Source organism: Bubalus bubalis, chromosome 9 (assembly GCF_019923935.1).
Source record: "Bubalus bubalis isolate 160015118507 breed Murrah chromosome 9, NDDB_SH_1, whole genome shotgun sequence".
Lineage (NCBI taxonomy): Eukaryota > Metazoa > Chordata > Mammalia > Artiodactyla > Bovidae > Bubalus > Bubalus bubalis.
In genome coordinates this window covers 49133982-49154988 of record NC_059165.1, presented here as the reverse complement: position 1 = coordinate 49154988, position 21007 = coordinate 49133982, and the positions used below count along the sequence as shown (strand labels likewise).

Here is a 21007-nt window from a genome sequence, read left to right as displayed (position 1 = left end):
ACGCGTCTTGCGCGCCCTTGAGGGCGACACCTTGTGTAATGGCATCGCTTGCTTGGAATTTCTTAACAATTGGCCTCCAGTTACTTCCTTCCAGTGGTGACAGCCAGGAGTGAAGAGTCACAAGTTCAACTAGTTTATTTAAAAACTGAGTGAAAGAATAAAGGAACTATAATGAACGAGGGCCTGGAATCAAAACAGCGTCGACACCAATGAGCGCTTATTATGCTAAAAAAATGGGGGGAACGTCTTGCGGTGACTATCTAATTCCCACAGTAAGCCCGCCTTAGGGTGGCCAGATTTAGCAAAAACGCATAACGTCTAGTAAAATTTGAATTTCAGACAAACAACGGAAGTTATTTTAGTATAAATTTGTTCCAAACATGCTTACACTAAATAATGACTCGTTTTTCTGAAAGTGAAATTTAGGAGGATGTCCTGTACTTTTCTGGCAATCACTGCCCTCTAGGCAAGTGTGACTGTACCTCGTTTATAGAAGGAAACCGAGGTTTAGAGAGATTAACTTGCTTCTGGTCGTGTAGCTAAAAACTGGTGAAGCCACAAATCCAGAGACAATAGTACTTCTTTCCAACTTCTTAAATGAAAAGCCTTATGGATCAACACATGTATTGTTAAATCATTTTTGGATCAACTATCCTTTGGGGTTTGACTTCTCTTGCAGATGGTGATTGCAGCCATGAAATTAAAAGACACTTACTCCTTGGAAGGGCTTCTCTGTGGCTCAGACAGTAAAGCATCTGCCTCGCAATGCGGGAGACTCGGGTTCCATCCCTGGGTCAGGAAGATCCCCTGGAGAAGGAAATGGCAACCCATTCCAGTACTCTTGCCTGGAAAATTCCATGGACCGAGGAGCTTGGTGGGCTACAGTCCATGGAGTCACAAAGAGTTGGACACGACTGAGCAACTTTAAACTTGGAAGGAAATTTATGACCAACCTAGACAGCATATTAAAAAGCAGAGACATTACTTTGTCAACAAAGGTCCCTCTAGTCAAGGCTGTGGTTTTTCCAGTAGTCATGTATGGATGTAGAGTTGGACTATAAAGAAAGCTGAGTGCAGAAGAATGGATGCTTTTGAACTGTGGTGTTGGAGAAGACTCTTGAGAGTCCCTTGGACTGCAAGGAGATCCAACCAGTCCATTCTGAAGGAGATCAGTCCTGGGTGTTCACTGGAAGGACTGATGTTGAAGCTGAAACTCCAGTACTTTGGTAACTTGATTCAAAGAGCTGACTCATTTGAAAAGACCCTGATGCTGGGAAAGATTGAGGGCAGGAGAAGGGGACAGCAGAGGACAAGATGGTTGGATGGCATCACTGACTGAATGGACGTGAGTCTGAGTGAGCTCTGGGAGTTGGTGCTGGACAGGGAGGCCTGGCGTGCTGTGGTTCATGGGGTGGCAAAGAGTCGTACATGACTGAGCAACTGAACTGAACTTGGCATACTGTATTTGAAATTCATCCATATTGTTACATATACCAGTAATTTGTACCTTTTTATTGCTGAGAATTTCACTGTATGGATGTATTTGGGGTTAAAATACACACACATTTGCCAATTAATGAACACTTGAGTTATCCAGATTTCAGTGAAAACAAATAAAGGGATTATAAACATTCACATACAGGTTGTTGTATAGACATAAGTTTTCATTTTGCATGTGGATTGGGATTGCTTGATCATATGGTCTATTTTTTCCTGTATAGGAAAGTGCTTGGGTTTATCTGAGCTTAACACATTTGTGATTTGTTTTCCTTCATTGTATTTTGAAAATTCTTAACAGTTATTTAAATATTCTGCTCAGTTTCTTCTCTGTCTGGGACTCCAATGACATATTAGACTATATGATATCATCCCACAGACCTTGAGAGCTTCCCTGGTAGCACAGACAGTAAAGAATCTGCCTGTAATGCAGGATACCCAGCTTCAATCCCTAGATTGGAGAGATCCCCTGGAGAAGGGAATGATAACCGTCTCCAGTATTCTTGCCAGATAATTTCATGAACAGAGGAGCCTGGCGGGCTACAGTCCATGGGCTCACAAAGAGTCAGGAACAACTGAACAACTATTATATATTATTATTCTTCATAGACCTTGAGTACTGTTTTCTTTTTGGGAGTTTCAGTGTGGATAATTTCTGTTGACCTGTTTCTGAGTTTCCTGATTATTTCCTCAGGTATGATAAGGTGTTCTGATGAGCCCAGAGAAGATATTCCTCATCTCTGATCTTGTGCTTTTCATTTCAGTTTGTCCCTTTCTTATAGTTTCTGTTTGCTGAAATCTGCTCATGTATATTATCCCAATTTTCAACTAGATCTTCAACATGTTAATCAGAATTAAGTCCCTGACCAACAGTTCCAGTATCTAGATCATATGTGAATATAGTTTTATTGTCTATCACAAATGGGTTGGATTTTTATTGCTTGTGTATTTCAAAATTTTTATTGAATGCCAGTTGTTACTTATATATCAGTAGAGACTGAAGTCAATAGTATTAATGTCTGGAAATAATCAAGTCTCTTATTCTGTCAGGCCATTTGTATGGGGTTTGGTCAATCTAGGCAGGAACTGGGCTAGGTTTGCACTTTGTTGTTGCTATGCTTGCCTTTAGTGTACCACAGATTTTGAAGATATTAAGAAGAGGTGGCAAGAATACACAAAAGAACTGTACAAAAAAGATCTTCATGACCCAGATAATCACGATGATGTGATCACTGACCTAGAGCCAGACATCCTGGAATGTGAAGTCAAGTGGGCCTTAGAAAGCATCACTACGGACAAAACTAGTGGAGGTGATGGAATTCCAGTTGAGCTATTTCAAATCCTGAAAGATGATGCTGTGAAAGTGCTGCACTCAATATGCCAGCAAATTTGGAAAACTCAGCAGTGGCCACAGGACTGGAAAAGGTAAGTTTTCATTCCAATTCCAAAGAAAGGCAATGCCAAAGAATGCTCAAACTACCGCACAATTGCACTCATCTCACATGCTAGTAAAGTAATGCTCAAAATTCTCCAAGCCAGGCTTCAGCAATATGTGAACTGTGAACTTCCTCATGTTCAAGCTGGTTGAGGGGCAGAGGAACCAGAGATCAAATTGCCAACATCCGCTGGATCATGGAAAAAGCAAGAGAGTTCCAGAAAACCATCTATTTCTGCTTTACTGACTATGCCAAAGCCTTTGACTGTGTGGATCACAATAAACTGTGGAAAATTCTGAAAGAGATGGGAATACCAGACCACCTGACCTGCCTCCTGAGAAATTTGTATGCAGGTCAGGAAGCAACAGTTAGAACTGGACATGGAACAACAGACTGGTTCCAAATAGGAAAGGAGTACATCAAGGCTGTATATTGTCACCCTTGCTTATTTAACTTATATGCAGAGTACATCATGAGAAACGCTGGTCTGGAAGAAGCACAAGCTGGAATCAAGATTGCTGGGAGAAATATCAATAACCTCAGATATGCAGATGACACCCCCTTATGGCAGAAAGTGAAGAGGAACTCAAAAGCCTCTTGATGAAAGTGAAAGAGGAGAGTGAAAAAATTGGCTTAAAGCTCAACATTCAGAAAACGAAGATCATAGCATCCGATCCCATCACTTCATGGGAAATAGATGGAGAAACAGTGGAAACAGTGTCAGACTTTATTTTTTGGGGCTCCAAAATCCAGGCAGATGGTGACTGCAGCCATGAAATTAAAAGATGCTTACTCCTTGGAAGGAAAGTTATGACCAACCTAGATAGCATATTGAAAAGCAGAGACATTACTTTGCCAACAAAGGTCCTGTCTAGTCAAGGCTATGGTTTTTCCTGTGGTCATGTATGGATGTGAGAGTTGGACTGTGAAGAACGCTGAGCGCTGAAGAATTGATGCTTTTGAACTGTGGTGTTGGAGAAGACTCTTGAGAGTCCCTTGGACTGCAAGGACATCCAACCAGTCCATTCTGAAGGAGATCAGCCCTGGGATTTCTTTGGAAGCAATGATGCTGAAGCTGAAACTGCAGTACTTTGGCCACCTCATGCGAAGAGTTGACTCATTGGAAAAGACTCTGATGCTGGGAGGGATTGGGGGCAGGAGGAGAAGGGGACGACAGAGGATGAGATGGCTGGATGGCATCACTGACTCGATGGATGTGAGTCTGAGTGAACTCCGGGAGTTGGTGATGGACAGGGAGGCCTGGCTGTGCTGCGATTCATGGGGTCGCAAAGAGTCGGACATGACTGAGCAACTGAACTGAAGTGAATGTTATTTTGTCTTTTGGTTGGGACTGTAGAATTTTTCTCAAGTGTTCATACTTCATCCTTAGCTTTCAGCTGTTGTGCACACCTGCACCATAACGACAGGTCCCTATGCCCTTTGCCCATGCCCCCAGCAACTGCTTGCAGGGTTGGTAGTCAGAGAGAAGTCAGGGTTCTTTGTTCTAATTCAGCCTCAGTCTTTAGTAAGTCCTTTGTGCCCAGACTTGGGAATGAGTCTCTTCTCAGCATTCTTGTCCCTCCTTTCTGTGGCAGCCAAACCCTGACTTGTATCTGTGGTTGGTCTTGAAGGGGGAGTTTCCTGCCCCTCTTGCATTTGCAGGCCTTTAATGGTATTGGTATAAAATCCTGGGGCTCAGGATTGAATCCTGTCCCTTCCAAGAGCAGAGGTTTTTTTCTTACCTTGGCCCAGCAGCAATGAGTCTTTACCTGTGCCCTATGTAGACAGGGTTTTCTGCTCCCCCTTCTCCCCAGTGGCTTAGGCCTTTTTGCTCTTATTGAGGTAAGGACCTAGGCAGGGAGAAGCAAGGTTTCACGACTTTCCTAGGCCTCCTTCCTTTGCACGTCTCCAAACCCAGGGAGGCTCTACAGAGGTCCAGCACCCCTACTCCTCCCAAGTCTTTCTCATGAACATGGGGTGGAGTTTTTGGAAAGAGCTGGTCCATGCATCCACGGTCCCTCTATATCTCAGGCTCCCAGGGGTTTTATACTATCATCTTAGCTTCAGTTTGGTCTTTAGCAATTCTTTAATATTTTAGTCGATTTTCTCTTATCTGCGTATATGGTGGTCAACACTTCTCCCATGCTCTGCTACAGGTGAGCAAGTCTACGTCCTGTCTCCTTGGAGGGGTTTGTCCATCCTTGAAATTAAGGCTAGTTGACTGCCGTGCCACATCGGCCATCTGACAGACCCAATAAAATGTATGATTTTGTCATCTATCCAGTTTTCTGTTTGAGTCAGGGTGATACCCTTTCCAGATCTCTACATCACAGGCATAAGTGGAACTTCTGAGTCTCCTTTTACTTAATATATTTTAAGAGGAACACTTTTGAAATCACTTCGGTAATGTTAAATCGTATCACATGTGTAGATGTAGCCTTAAGAACAGATACAATGAAAATGAAACAGTACTTTTCAGTAAGCTACTGTTGTCTGCCAAAGGCTGAGCCAGAAGCCCGTTTATTTTTTATTTTTTTTTTTTTTTAAAGTGTTACATAGGACTTCCCAGGGGGTGCAGTGGATAAGAACCTGCAAGCCAATGTAGAGAACATGGGTTCCGTCCCTCGTCCGGGAAGATTCCACATGCTGTGGAGCTGTGTGCCACAACTCCTGAAATCTGTGTGCTCTAGGGACCTCAACAAAGAGTAGCCCCCACTCTCCACAACTAGAGAAAGCCCTGGAGCACCAATCAAGATTCAGCACAGCCATGAATAAATACAATAATATATATATATGTGTGTGTGTGTGTTACATAAAATAACAGATACTTTACCTTTGATGTAACAGAAAAATGGGTGGGGAGGGGAGCAGGGCATGAAAATGAAACAACTTTTTGACTGAGTCCATGTTATTTAATGTTACTTTTGCTTCACTGTCTTGTGTAGGCAGTTTATAAATACTGTAAAATAAATTTCACTATAGATGTCCCTGACCACTAGAAAATGGGAATAAAGGTTGACCCTTGAACAACACAGGTTTGAACTGCATGGGTCCACTCATACACACTCTCTGCCCCCTGTCCAATAAACAGTACTACACAATCTGCAACTTGGTTTAATCCATGGATACAGAGCCCAACTATAAACTTACACACAGGTTTTTACCCCAGTGTCAGTGTTCTTAACCCGTGCACTGTGCACTACTCAAGTATCAACTATATTGCAATTGAGCAAGTGATTCAGCTCTTGAGTTTTTTAATTTACTCCAGTCTACCCTTTGACTGGAATATACTGTGTTGGTTCAAAAGTTCGTTTGAGTTTTTCCTTAACAATTTATGGGAAAACCCTAACAAACTTTTTGGTCAATCCAGTAGAAGAAACATTACAAAAGGGCCTGGATTTGGCTCTGTAGGGATGTTGCAATACAGCAAAGGAGTGATACACATACAAAACCCAGTATTAGGAAGCAGCAAATGCCCTGGAAAGGTTAGGTACTAAAGATTAAGACCACATCTAAATGGGATGGAGAGAGAGGTGAGAGCAGGAAATTAACTCTGGAGAAGGCACAGAGAGGAAAAAGTATCCTAGGCAGAGGTGACACCAACACAAGAGAGGTCAAAGCAAGTAAGATATTTGGCTTATGACCAAAAAAAGCATATATGTATGATACATATTATATATCTATAAAAGATACATATTATATATATATTTTAAAGATAAAAGGTCAACAGCTATATAAGCAAGAAAAAGGCAGATGGTATTATTTAACAAATACTAGTTGCCTGCTACTTGCCAGGCATTGCTCTATGCTCTCGGAGAAGGCAATGGCACCCCACTCCAGTACTCTTGCCTGGACAATCCCACGGATGGAGAAGCCTGGTAGGCTGCAGTCCATGGGGTCGCTAAGAGTTGGACACGACTGAGTGACTTCACTTTCACTTTTCACTTTCGTGCACTGGAGAAGGAAATGGCAACCCACTCCAGTGTTCTTGCCTGGAGAATCCCAGGGACGGGGGAGCCTGGCGGGCTGCCATGTATGGGGTCACAGAGAGTCGGACACGACTGAAGCGAAGCAGCAGCAGCAGCTCTATGCTCTGCAGATCTATCAGCTAAAAAAAAGAAACACTATGGAGCTTATGTTCTAGTACAATGAATCAATAAAGTAGTATATAGTGCTGGATGGTGATTAATGCTACTGGGGAAAAAAGCAGCAAAGAAGGTGGATATGTGTCTATTAGCAGAGGGCAGTTTACATGATTACCTAGAGAGGTCATAGAAAGCCTAAGGAGGAAGCAATTAAACATAGATCTGACTGGTGGGGGTTTGGGTCGTACAGAAGTCTAGGAGAAGAGTTCTCCAGGCAGAGGCAACAGCCAGTGCAAAGACCCTGAGAGGGTGCCTCCTGGGGTGACTCAGGAACAGGAGACCCCTGTGGCTGGGATGCAGTGAACACAGGGATGTACTTGATGAATTCAGGGAAGCAGTGGGAGGCAGTGGGGTTCAGTTCCTATAGGTCCTCCTAAGTTATTGTAAGGACTTTGTTTTGCTCTTGAGCAAGCTAAGAAGCCTAAGGATTTTAAGCAGCAAAATGATTCTGGCTGCTATGCTGAGAACTGACTAAAGAGTGGGGCAGGGACCAGGATGGCTTCAAGATCAATTTAGACCTTACCGGATTAATCATCTAGGGGTCTATGTGGATGACTCTGACTTAGCCCAGAAGAGTAACACTGGAGAGGCTGTGGAGTGGTCACAGTTTGAAGACAGAACTGAGAGGGGTTCTTGCTGACTTACCAGATGTGGCATGTAAGAGGAGTCACTGGTGATGTGTGATGTTGTGAGCAACTGAAGGTATACAACTGCCACCTGCTCATTCGCTTCAGTCATGTCCGACTCTTTGTGACCCCATGGACGGCAGCTTGCCAGTCTCCTCTGTCCATGGGATTTTCCTGGCAAGAATACTGGTGTGGGTTGCTATTTCCTCCTCCAGGGGATCTTCCCCATCCAGGGATTGAATCGGTGTCTCCTGCCTTGCAGGCAGATTCTTTACTACTGAGCCACCTACTGGAAGACATCTAGTTAGGGATGAATGTGCTGGAGAGGCAGATGCGGCAACAGAACATCCAGACTGTGGTTCTGGACTTTCACAGACCAGGGCTGGTACATAAACTGGGAATGGCTTGGAAAATGGGTGAGGTCACTCACAGTGAGTATAGAAATAAGACCTGGCGTATGCTCCAAGGTTAGGAAGATGGGCCACAACTAGCAAAGGGCACAGAAGCAACGCTGCCAGAAGGGCACAAGGAAAACCGGGAGAGCTGTGTTCCAGAAACCAAGAGAACTAATTCTTTCAAGCAGGGAGGCATCCGCTGGTAGATGCTACCCACGCCCTAAAGAGGTTAAGAACTGACAACTGACCATTGTCTTTAACGGTGTGGACTGCTGGGGACCTTCACAAGGACTGCTTTGGTGATGTGGTGGTGGTGGCAGCCTAAGTGGAATGGGTTCAGATGAAAATGGGAGGAGAAATTAGAAGGTAAACCTGGCAGCTTTGCTGAAAAGGGAATAGAAAAATGGAGTGGTGGTTGAAGAGGGGTGTTAGATCAATTTTTTAAAAGATAAATCACAGCATGCCAATGGAAATGATGCAAGAGAGGGAGGGGGAGAAACTGCTGAAGTGCATTCCTTGAATAGGTAAGAAGGTGAGACTGAGCGCAGTAAGTGGTGGCACTGGCTTTAGACAAGAGGAACATGAAAAATTCACTACAACAAGAGGCGGGAAAAGCTGAGTACAAATGAAAGTGGATGAGTGGCTACTTGTACATTTAAAAGGTATCTTTGCAAGCAATGATCCAGGAGAAAAGTTGGTAGAGTCCTAACAATGTAACATTTACACAACAGTTCTGAGATAGGGAGCTCAAGCAACATCTACCTATATAATGTTACAGTGAACTCAGCTGAGGTTTTACCTTAGTTCATTTTAAGAAATGAGAAGGGAGCATGCCCCACTGACTCTCAGGCTAACTGCGGACTCCACCCTCCCCAAGCACTGGCATGCTACTCCAATCAGCCATCATGAAACCAAACAAGACACACTCAAGCTTTGTCTGCTTTATTTCACTACATGAAGTTAAGCAATAAGGCAAAATAGTGACCTGTCATTCATAAAGACCAAGGAGTGCCTCTCATTCCCAAAATGGACCAAAAAGTATATTTCTTTACAAATATGCGTGACATTTAGCTCATTAAGTCTATTAACAGTCTGAACAAAAGAAAACTCTAGTGGGCCAATCAAATCACAAATTCAGATTAAGTTCCCCAAATTGCAGTTTCTAGTGCTAATGACATCTAATTTGCTTGCAGTGGTACACACTCACCATACTTTAAAAATCTTGCACTGATCTAATATAAAAAATGAACAAATTAAAGTCCAAATTCACCAGCTGCAGATATTGAACCATTTCTCCTAACACACAGAATTACCAGCCTGTAGTGAAAACTATCTCGAGGAAACAGTAAATCAAGAGCTCTGTTATTCTGCAAGCTAATTTGACTTCTGAGGAAACAATTCTATGATCAAAAGTGTTTTTGTGTTTCTGTGTCACATGGGGGTGATGAGACCCGTGACTTCAACACTGTTATTTCTGGGAACAAACACCAGCTATATGCCATAAATGCCTAACAGTGTGTAGTCTGTGCAAACATGTAAACACAGGACGTTCTTCTCTACCTTGAGGCTCATCTCCTCCACTGGCAAATATGCCGCACTGGCGTCACAGCAGGCTGTAGCGGGCAGTGAAATAGAAATTGATTTGACACTTTGTACGGTCACAAAAACTTAAACTATTTCTACAGTTTGCAAATTTGTCATTATACAACATGCTGCCCCAACTCCTAAGAGACTAAGCCTTATTACTGTCATAATATTAGAGATATGAGTTCTTTTTTTCTTACACTGCAGCATATATATTACTCTGTGGAATATTGTTTCATAATATTGGTTTGATCTTAAGAGTACTATTTAGTGTCTTTCAAAGGTTTCCTAAATATTTCTACCTTCCAAGGGGAGCTGAAAAGTTACTGTGTCCTATATTTTAAATTGCTATATACATTTTTTTTTTTAACTAAAGGCTTGAACTTAGAAACAAAACCAGGGTATACTCAGGAAATTTCTCTTTCCCCCAAAAGTCTGTTGGCCACTTGCTAACAATACATTTATGGAAACGTGGTGCAGCTGGTGGTCTACTTTGTCAAGTCTCATTTTAGAACACATCACAGAAACTAAGGTTGGCAAGCCAACTCCAGGATACCAAGTGAAAACAGCATGTGTGTTGTCAGGCAAGTATTCTGGGCTGCTTGTTGAACTATTTTATGGTTTATGATCAAAATGGTCTTATTTGACAAACCTATGATAAAAGTCATAAACTCAGGAAGGAGGAAGGTTTTTTTCTTAATATCCAGTTTTGGATTCAAGAGATTACAAATGTTACTTTCCTCTTCAATCACTGGAAAGAACATTAGTTCAGATCATGATAAAAATCTAACCTTTAAGATATTTTCTGCATTCCAGAAGTGAACTTGCCCACCAAGTTTTCTTTGGGCTCTTTCCGGGTCCCAAATACTCAACAACTTACTGAGTTAAAGAGGCAGAGAGGAGAAGGGGTATGGGGTAAGACATATAAAGCATGCCTCCCTGTGGCAGCATCAATCCCTGGATATTGTGGCAACAGTTAAAATGAATAGAATTTGCCACCCCAGTGACATGACATGCAATTGCTTCCTTCTCAAATTTTCCCTAAGAGAAAAAGTTCCATATTCTGCTGGGAAAAAGATTTTTAAAGCAACTAATACATAAGTATCCTACATTCACTTAAAGAGGTCAAATAAAGGTGCATTAACTATTTCACAGGTCCTTCCAATCATCGCAAAACTAAAGACAATGTGACAATTCTATTTTCCTGTCAAATGGATGGAAGCCAGGAGGCAAGGGAAGGGATATATATTTAGAGTGCTAGACTATATCCAGTGGAATGCAAAAAGCAGTTGGTACAACACTGAGACCAGTGCCAGGTCATCAATAGCAGGTCTAACTTTTGGTTATTTTACGTTTTCATCTGTGAGACTGATCCTTTATGAGATCAGGTCAGGAGATAGGATGGAGTTTCTCAAGTGGTCAATTGAATGCCACTCCAAGGAACAGCCACATCCTTTCTTGAGATGGAACTATGCTGTTGTGAGTCAACGTGCAGGGTTCAGTGAGGGAGACACAGACTTACGGGTGTGAACAGAGGAGAGAGCCAGAGGTACAGCAGTCGCTGTGTTCCTAACGCCTTGCCTACACGCCCACCCTCCTAGGAACAGGACTCAGTAGTGCATGGTACATCATTATAAACAAGGTCTAACAAAGCAGCGGCTTCCACATTTTAACGCAGGTTCGTGGTGATACTGTCCTTGGGGATCTGCCCGCCAGTGGAACATTTTAAGGAAGAAGCGGGCCCAAGCTGAGTTCCACATGCTGGGTGAGCCAGATGACTTCTGTGCCTTGGTCAGTTTCTTCGATGGGGCGGATGGGAGTGGCCAGGTTTTTAAAATCATGCTTCATCTTAAAGCACACGGTCACTTCGCCCTCCTCACGTTGTGGGGTCACTTTGATGAAAATACCCACTTTGTTGGCCTTTCTGAAGGCTATAATGCTATGGAAGGAAATAAGCACAGATTAAGCAGGTCACAGGTCAGCCAAGCCAGTTAGACTCACAGTCATTTTATGGCCCACAGGAAATCTCCGACGACAAAATATGACCAGACTCCCGTTTGTCAACAATGAAGAGTTTCTTCAGCAAAATGCCGATCTCCTTATTTTATTACAAAAGTAAAATACAGTCATAAAACTTAAGATAGGAAAAAGTGAATCTTTCTTCTTATTTTCTTCTCCAGTACGCAGAGAAAAACTGTCAACAGTTTGGCTCTTAACCTACTACGTATTTTTCCATGCACTTACTCTTTTATGCTTTTTTAACCAAGACAAAAGGGACACACTATTCTGTAACAAGTTTTTTCCCCACTGTTTATCACAAACACCTGTCCATATTGGTGTACATAGATCTCCTCCATCTTACTTAATGAGTGCATAGCAACCATAATTTGTTTACACCGATTTTCTGTTACAAACATATCTTCACATTAACTTTTATAAACATGTGGTTATATTTCTACAGGATACAGACTAATGCTAACTCAGAGCTTTAAACAATTTCTGGAATATCATAAATCAGTGTGTCTTGTAAATAGCCTCTGTGAATTAGGAATTTTTAGAATAGAAAAAAAATCTCTAGTTCAAGTTTCCATCTCAGTTTTTGATATGCACTTGAAGTTTGTGTTTAAACAGTTTAGCTTCAAAAGTAAAAAACAATGAAATAAACAGAACTTGATCTACTATCCAAATGATACTCAACTACTCTAAGAAAAGTAACTGAAACTAAACATTTACATATTATCCACTATTATGTACTATTAATTTCCAGACATCTGGAAGTCCTAAAAAGTACAATAATGTGAAATATAATTAAGCATTATACTAGCACAACCATTTTGAACCAACTAAATCTTTTATTTATATTAGATTCATTTAAAAAATTCAATTAAAAATAGTTAAAAAAAAATTCTTTCTAGCCTTAATTTCCCAGGCAACCACTGATGCCTGGGAAGCTTTTTTTTTTTTTTTTAAATTCAGATTCTTGGTGCCTACCTAGACCTGCTGAAGAGAAGCTGTGGGGATTGGTACTCTATATGGAATAAAAAAAAAAAATTAAAACACCCAACCTGGTGCTTTCTGAAGTTAACCCAAGTGTTGCAATCACTGTACTAACCTCACCTTTGCAGTCACTTGGTTTCTCTAATTTGGCCCATGTTATTATATTTGTTCTCTCCAGTATCTTGGTGAGGAAGCTTTTAATCATTTTGTTAAAAAGTCTTAAATATGCCCTATACTAGTGTATTAAATGCTATTGCTTTTCAGCTCAAAGCACATTCTTTGTTTTCTTATTTTCTTGGCTGCACCACACACCTTGTGGGATCTTAGTTCCCTGAACAGGGAAGGATTGGGCCCTCTGAAGTGGAGGTGTGCAGTCCTAACCACTGGACTGCCAGGGAATTCCCTAAGCCCACTTTCTGTATCTTGCTTTGTGACACAGGATTCTGCTAACCACACTCCTGCTTTTTAGGCTGGCTCCCTGTCAGGCTCCCTTCAGGGGCTCTAACAGAGACCAGTAGCCTGTGGGAAGAAGGGCTGCTCCTCCGGGGGAGCCTCCTATCTCTGTGCAGCTCCAGCGGGCAGCACTCCAGCAATGCGTCTTCACTCAGGAAGTGGCATATCCAGGTGCAGTTTTCCAACTGCATAACCAGCTTCAGCATGCCACTCCTCCTCTGCCAGCCTGCCATGCCAGCACTAGTCAGGCAGTGTCCCCTCCCTCCCCCATTTCCCAGAGGTCTGAGTTGCAGCTCCACGGGACTCCTCCTTCCTTCAAGCTTCTAAATTCTAATCATTTTAACCATTTCTCTTTATCCTCTTAGGCCTAGGGATGGTAACTGCTTCACTTAATTGCCATCTCTGGGATATTTCAGATTTCTTTTTAACTTTTAAAGTTACCCAGTTAACAAGTCTTCATATTAAATTTTCTCTGTTCAAATAACAGATGTGATTTCTGTTTTTTAGACTGAAAGCTAACCAAAGTATTCCTCATCTGGGAAAGGTTTCGCTTTTACTTCTCAGTTAATAACTGAGAAGTATTAGGTATGAGAGAATAAAATCTATTAATCACTCAGAGGGAAAGGTGGTGGGCAAGTCGACAAATCTAACGATAAATCTCTGGGGACAGAGTACTGTACCCTGTACACAACCATTAACAAACACACACCTGAACATTTTTTACCATGGGAAACACAGGTTAAAAAACTGTGCTTACAGAATGATCCTAATTATGGAAATGTTACTGGTGTTTATCTCTAGTGGTGAGATTTTATTTTCTTCTTCATATATATGATTTAATATATCATATAAAAATGGGCTTCCTTGTGGCTCAGCTGGTAAAGAATCCACCTGCAATGTGGGAGACCTGAGTTCAATCCCTGGGTTGGGAAGATCCCCTGGAGAAGGGAAAGGCTACCGACTCCAGTATTCTGGCCTGGAGAATTCCATGGACTCTATAGTCCATGGGGTCACAAAGAGTTGGACACGACTGAGCAACTTTCACTTTCACTTCACTAATATATCTTCATATATATCAGTTAATAATAATAAATAGGAAGAAAAAATTACTTAAATTCAGGTAAGAAAACTGAGATCTATCAGTGGGCCTCCTGTAAACCAGCCAACTGTGGTATGTGGGTGGGTGGGTCGGGGGCGAGTCACAGAAAGATCACTTACTCAGGATCGTCCTGAAAGTCCTGGGGTTCTGCCAACTCGTCATACTCTGCTGCTGCATCCTTGCCAGCTAAAACGAGCTCTTTGGGAGGCACCACCACCTGGAGAGCAGCACAGAGAGGCTGGCCTCAGAAGGGGTCAATGCACTGTACAACATTCATCCAATAGAATACAGCAAAGTACTGCCCTGACCCAGACATACAGAAGGAAGCAGCAAGTTTCAAGAAACATACATTACTTCACTTACAAAAAGTTTAAAAACATATTGTTTGGGAATACAGACATTTATGATAAAAGATTAAGAACAAAGAAATTTAAGGGAATGAAAAAGTCAAGAGAGTGCTTAGTTCATTGGGGTTGCCATGGGTAATTCAAGTGGGAGGACACGGGGGCTTCAATTGTGCCTTCACTGTTTCATTTCTTAAGGGGCTGGTAGAACATGGGTGTCTGTATATTGTTCTCTATACTCTGTGGTATAAAAAAAGAAAAAAAGGAGAAACACATAAAACATAAAAAGAAGAAACATATAACATAAAACAAAGGAGAAACATAAAACATATAAAGGAGAAAAACACATAAAGGGGAAGCTTAAAACTTCCAACAACGCAAGAGAAGACTCTACACATGGACATCACCAGATGGTCAATACTAACATCAAACTGATTATATTCTTTGCACCCAAAGATGGAGAAGGTCTATACAATCAGCAAAAACAAGACCGGGAGCTGACTGTGGCTCAGATCATGAACTCCTTACTGCAAAATTCAGACGTAAGTTGATGAAAGTAGGGAAAACCACTAGACCATTCAGGTATGACCTAAATCAAATCCTTTTTGATTATACAGTGGAAGTGACAGACTCAAGGAATTAGATCTGATAGACAGAGTGCCTGAAGAACTATGGACGGAGGTTCATGACGTTGTACAGGAGGCAGTGATCAAGACAATCCCCAAGAAAAAGAAATGTAAAAAGGCAAAATGGTTGTCTGAGGATGCCTTACAAACAGCTGAGAAAAGAAGATAAGCTAAAGGAGAGAAAAGGGAAGATACACCCATCTGAATGCAGAGTTCCAAAGAATAGCAAGGAGAGATAAGAAAGCCTTCCTCAGTGATCAATGGAAAGAAACAGAGGAAAAACAATAGAATGGGAAAGACTAGAGATGTCTTTGAGAAAATCAGAGATACCAAGGTAACATTTCATGCAACGATGGGCACAATAAAGGACAGAAATGGTATGGACCTGACAGAAGCAGAAGAGATTAAGAAGAGGTGGCAAGAATACACAGAAGAACTATACAAAAAAGATCTTAATGACCCAGATAACCACAATGGTGTTATCACTCACCTAGAGGCAGACATCCTGGAATGTGAAGTCAAATGGGCCTTAGGAAGCATCACTACAAAGCTAGTGGAGGTGATGGAATTCCAGGTGAGCTATTTCAAATCCTAAAAGATGATGCTGTTAAAGTGCTGCACTCAATACGCCAAAAATTTGGAAAACTCAGCAGCGGCCACAGGACTGGAAAAGGTCAGTTTTCATTCCAATCCCAAAGAATGTCCAAACTACTGCACAATGGCACTCATCTCACACGCTAGCAAAGTAATGCTCAAAATTCTCCAAGCCAGGCTTCAACAGTACGTGAACTGTGAACTTCCAGATGTTCAAGCTGGATTTAGAAAAGGCAGAGGAACCAGAGATCAAACTGTCAACATCTGTTAGATTATAGAAAAAGCAAGAAAGTTCCAGAAAAACATCTACTTCTGTTTTATTGACTATGCCAGAGCCTTTGACTATGTGGCTGTTTCCACCACAAACTGTGGAAAATTCTTCAAGAGATGGGAATACCAGACCACCTTACCTGCCTCCTGAGACATCTGCATGCAGGTCAAGAAGCAACAGTTAGAACCAGACATGGAACAACAGACTGGTTCCAAATTGGGAAAGGAGTTCATCAGTCAAGGCTGTATATTTTCACCCTGCTTATTTAACTTATATGCAGAGTACATCATGCAAAATGCCAGGCTGGATGAACCACAACCTGGAATCAAGACTGCCAGAAGAAATATCAATAACCTTAGATACGTAGATGACACCACTTTTATGGTAGAAAGGGAAAAAGAACTAAAGAGCCTCTTGATAAGAATGAAAGAGGATAGTGAAAAAGCTGGCTTAAAACTCAACATATAAAAAATGAAGATCATGGCATCTGGTCCCATCACTTCATGACAAATAGATGGGGAAACGGTGGAAATAGTAACATTTTATTTTGGGGGGCTCTAAAATCACTGCAGATGGTGACTACAGCCATGAAATAAAAAGATGCTAGCTCCTTGGAAGAAAAGCTATGACAAACCTAGACAGCATGTTAAAAATCAGAGACACTACTTTTCTGACAAAGGTCTGTCTAGTCAAAGCTATGGTTTTTCCAGCAGACATGTATGGATATGAGAGTTGGACTATAAAGAAGGCTGAGGGCTGAAGAATTGATGCTTTTGAACTGCAGTGTTGGAGAAGACTCTTAAGAGCCTTGGACCGCAAGGAGATCAAACCAGTATATCCTAAAGGAAATCAGTCCTGAACATTCTACTGATAGGACTGATGTGGAAGCTGAAATTCTAATACTTTGGCCAACTAATGCAAAGAACTGACTCCTTGGAAATGACCCGGATGCTGGGAAAGATCGAAGGCGGGAGGACAAGGGGACAACAGAGGATGAGATGGTTGGATAGCATCACCAACTTATTGGACATGAGTTTGAGCAAGCAAGCCCCATGAGTTAGTGATGGACAGGAATGCCTGGAGTCCTGCAGTCCATGGGGTTGCAAAGAGTCAGACACGACTGAGCGACTAAACTGAAGTGAAAGGAGAAACAGTGGTTCCAACATATTTTTTGAAATGGGAATACTGGCTATGTTTATGGCCATGAAAAACAGTTTTCTTCACACTTAGCCTTTGGTTGTAACTAGGCTTCAACTTTGCTCTGTTAGAGGTTAACAAATAACAATGTTAATAACATTTCTAATTATGGAAATAAATGTGGCTGGGGAGCTGAAAGAGAAAAGCAGCAAATTCATAAGCTGGGTATATTTATCAGGCACTTATTTCTATCTGGATAGAGACACTGGATAGACAGCTCATTAGTGTTATTTTAAAAAGGAGCAAGGACAGATGGGTGTCATCTCTCTTTGGAAGTGATGCCGGGAAATGATTCCATTAAAAAGCAGAAGGAAAAATAAAGAGATAAATTCTCTACTAAAAAGCATAACTCGAATAACAGCTAATTAAAGATATAGGCATCTTTTCTGCTGATTTGTTACAAATACCATGCTGAATTATGAGACAATAAAATGGCCTATTACAGAGAAAAGTTCTTGTTCTAAAATTTCAAGTACTAAATGAATCATGAAATAAAATGTAGAAAGGTCTCAGTTCATTCATTCAAGTAATACTGAGAGTCAGAATCGCCTATTTTAATATTTAGTGCCATGTATACTCTCACCGACTCGAAGGACGTGAGTTTGAGTGAACTCCGGGAGTTGGTGATGGACAGGGAGGCCTGCTGTGCTGCAATTCATGGGGTCGCAAAGAGTCGGACACGACTGAGCGACTGAACTGAACTGATACTCTATGTAGGCCTTCCCAGGTGGCGCTAGTGGTAAAGAACGCACCTGCCAATGCTGGAGACATGAGAAGCGGGTTCAATCCCTGGGTCGGGAAGATCCCCTGGAGGACGGCAAGACTACCCACTCCATTACTGTTGCCTGGAGAATCCCATGGACAGAGGAGCCTGGCAGACTATGGTCCACAGGGTTGCAAAAAGTTGGACATGACTGAGGTGACTTAGCATGCACACACACATGCATACTCTATGTAAGCAGAGGGCATCTAGCTGAGGCACATCAGCTTTTAAAAGGAAATGTCATTTCCTTTGCTTCTTGAAGAATGAGTATGCCTCAGGCAGAAAGAGAGGTATGGGCATGTCTGTCAGAAGAGTGGGATGAGAATTAAGAATTCTAGGTAAAATGAGTAGCATATGTAATTCTCCAGGAACATTAGAGTTTATGACCCATTGGATCTGCTTGGATCTCAACCATTAATGTGCATGATCTAGAGAACGCTAGATTTAGTTGTTCTAGGGAAGATCGTAATGGAAGAAAAGAGACGAGGATATTACGGAGCTCTTAAGCTTTGCCACGGAGAAGGCGATGGCACCCCACTCCAGTACTCTTGCCTGGAAAATCCCATGGATGGAGGAGCCTGGTAGGCTGCAGTCCATGGGGTCGCTAAGAGTCGGACACGACTGAGCGACTTCACTTTCACTTTTCACTTTCATGCACTGGAGGAGGAAATGGCAACCCACTCCAGTGTTCTTGCCTGGAGAATCCCAGGGACGGCGGGACCTGGTGGGCTGCTGTCTATGGGGTCGCACAGAGTCAGACACGACTGAAGCGACTTAGCAGCAGCAGCAGCAAGCTTTGCCAAGGAATCTAGTTTATTCCAATGTCAGAGAGACACCAAACAAGCAGCCTGCCATGATCAAAGCTAAATCTTAGAAAGATCATCCTAATGGCAAGAGAGAAGATGGGCTGGAGTGGAAGTGGGGGTGAACTAAAAACAGGAAGTTAGAAAGTTACTGTCCTAGTCCATGTGAGAAATGCTGAAACCCTCAAAAAGGGCAGTGGCAGTGTGCCTGCGGATGAAGTAGAAAACCCTAGAGGTGAAATCAAGAGAACCTGAAGACTGGATGTGAAAATGAGAGTGTGGAATCCTTTAAAGCAGGTCAAATGAGGCCAGTCCAGGAAAGTCAGGGTCACTCAGAATGAAGCAAAACACTCCTACCTTAGCAGTGCTGTTGATATTATCAGGGTCCCCCTCCTCGCACTCCAAAAGAGTCACGTGGGTAAGGTTCTCCACTGGATTCGTGAGAGTCAGGAGGACCTGGCTCTCCTGGGGAAAAGGAAAGGTATCTTTCAGACATGCTCCCTTGCTGCCACCTAGGTCCACCTTCTCTCATGATTATATCACAAAATCATCACCCCGTGCGCCCCCGCCTCCCACCATCACTCTTGAGCACCCCACCTGTACCTCTGCATCACTGCATTCTTAAATGCTCATCAACTCCTATATAACTTATACACTAGACTATATACTCTCTAGAGTTGCTATGTCACTGAGGAAATGAATCAGATTCCATAAAAAGGGCCAGTTACTCGATCCAGAAATTCTGAGACATATACATTATCTAAGTGACTGTTTAAAGTTTGTAACTCTTACCCTACCCAGGATGTCACTAGGACTTAAAAGAAGGAAGCCCTCATAAATAAAATATAGAAGCCACAGGCCAGCCAGATGTATTAATATAGCAAAAAAAAAAAAAAAAAAAAGGCATATCAAGACTATAGAAGACTTTTAAGATTTCTTGAACTTTTTTGGTATGCTCTTTAGCAAAAAAAAAAAAAAAAAAATCTTTGAAAGGAACAAGGACTATAAAAGTGTCTTTATTGCTGCAGAACATTCTGTAATTTGTTGGGAGGCATATGTGGGAGTTAAGGACTCAAAGAACAGAGGGGCTGTGGTAACGAAATCTATGACAATACACACACACACACAGATGGTGGAAAATCACACACACACACACACACAAAGATGTTAGAGAATCATACACACACACACACGGTGTACACACACACACACACAGGAGGAGAGCTGAAGCTGCCTGTGGGGTCTAACATCTCCTTTTTTACCAGCCATGATTCTACCACCATGTAATGTGCACCCTGCTCCTTCTGCATATATTTCAAAGACACTTAAAATCTCAGTCCCTTTATTATTTCAAACTTTCTTCTTTTCTATCTCTTGCTCATTGAATCCCCTGTCAAATATGCACAGCCACCACATACACTAAGCACACCTCCTCGACCAATTAACTCTCTCTCCCCATTAATATACATGGTACTAACCTTCATGTAGCGAAGGTTGGGAATTGACATGATTCTCACTTCTGGGATATAATTGCTGTAAGTGAATAAAAAATGCATTAATGTTCACTGCAGTCTCTTGTAAGAAATGATTTCTTCTTGTTAATTAGAACAAGTCAGAGAAAATTTTAAAGATTCTTCCTATCACTACAATAAGAATTTAAGACGTGAAATCAAACCGGTAATGAGTTCTTTCTGAAATCTCACGCATACCTCTATATATCCATGCATCAAGGTGGATATCTCCCTTATGTATTTATTAGATATGTCTTTTGAGATTTTTATTAATTCATTTCTGTAAATCTATAAGGCAACTGGCGATAAGATCCAACACTGATTTAATAATACATTGCAGGGGTACAAAAACAATACCACATACTAAACAAACACTTTTACGTAGCATTTACTATGTGCCAGGCAATATTTGAAATTTGTTAAAAATATTAACTCATGTAATCCTCATTGCAACCGCATTAAACAGGTATTACTATTATCCCCATTATAAAGATGAAGACACCAGGCTTAGGAGAAGCAGCCTGCTGGAAGTGGCCAGGATTCAAACCTAGGCAGTCTGGCTGCAGGGTCTTGCTCTTAACTGCTCTGTATGCTACCTCTCTGAATAAGACAATAGAATATTGTACTTATGTGTGCTTGTTCTGGACTCAAAACCATTGGGGTTCA

General features: G+C 41.8%; 1 protein-coding gene across 2 annotated transcripts in view; it reads right to left on the bottom strand.

The window, feature by feature from the left end:
- Positions 1–9025: 9025 nt before the first annotated feature.
- DCTN4 (dynactin subunit 4) overlaps positions 9026–21007 on the bottom strand; it is a 32826-nt gene continuing 20844 nt past the window's right edge. For both annotated transcript variants that reach the window (XM_006042017.3, XM_006042018.4), the window contains 4 exons: positions 20309–20363; positions 19188–19295; positions 14352–14449; positions 9026–11622 (listed from right to left, as the gene is read on the bottom strand). In XM_006042017.3, the coding sequence (XP_006042079.1) occupies positions 11409–11622; positions 14352–14449; positions 19188–19295; positions 20309–20363 (475 nt within the window). In that variant the 3' untranslated portion in view covers positions 9026–11408. The remainder of the gene's footprint in view (positions 11623–14351; positions 14450–19187; positions 19296–20308; positions 20364–21007) is intronic.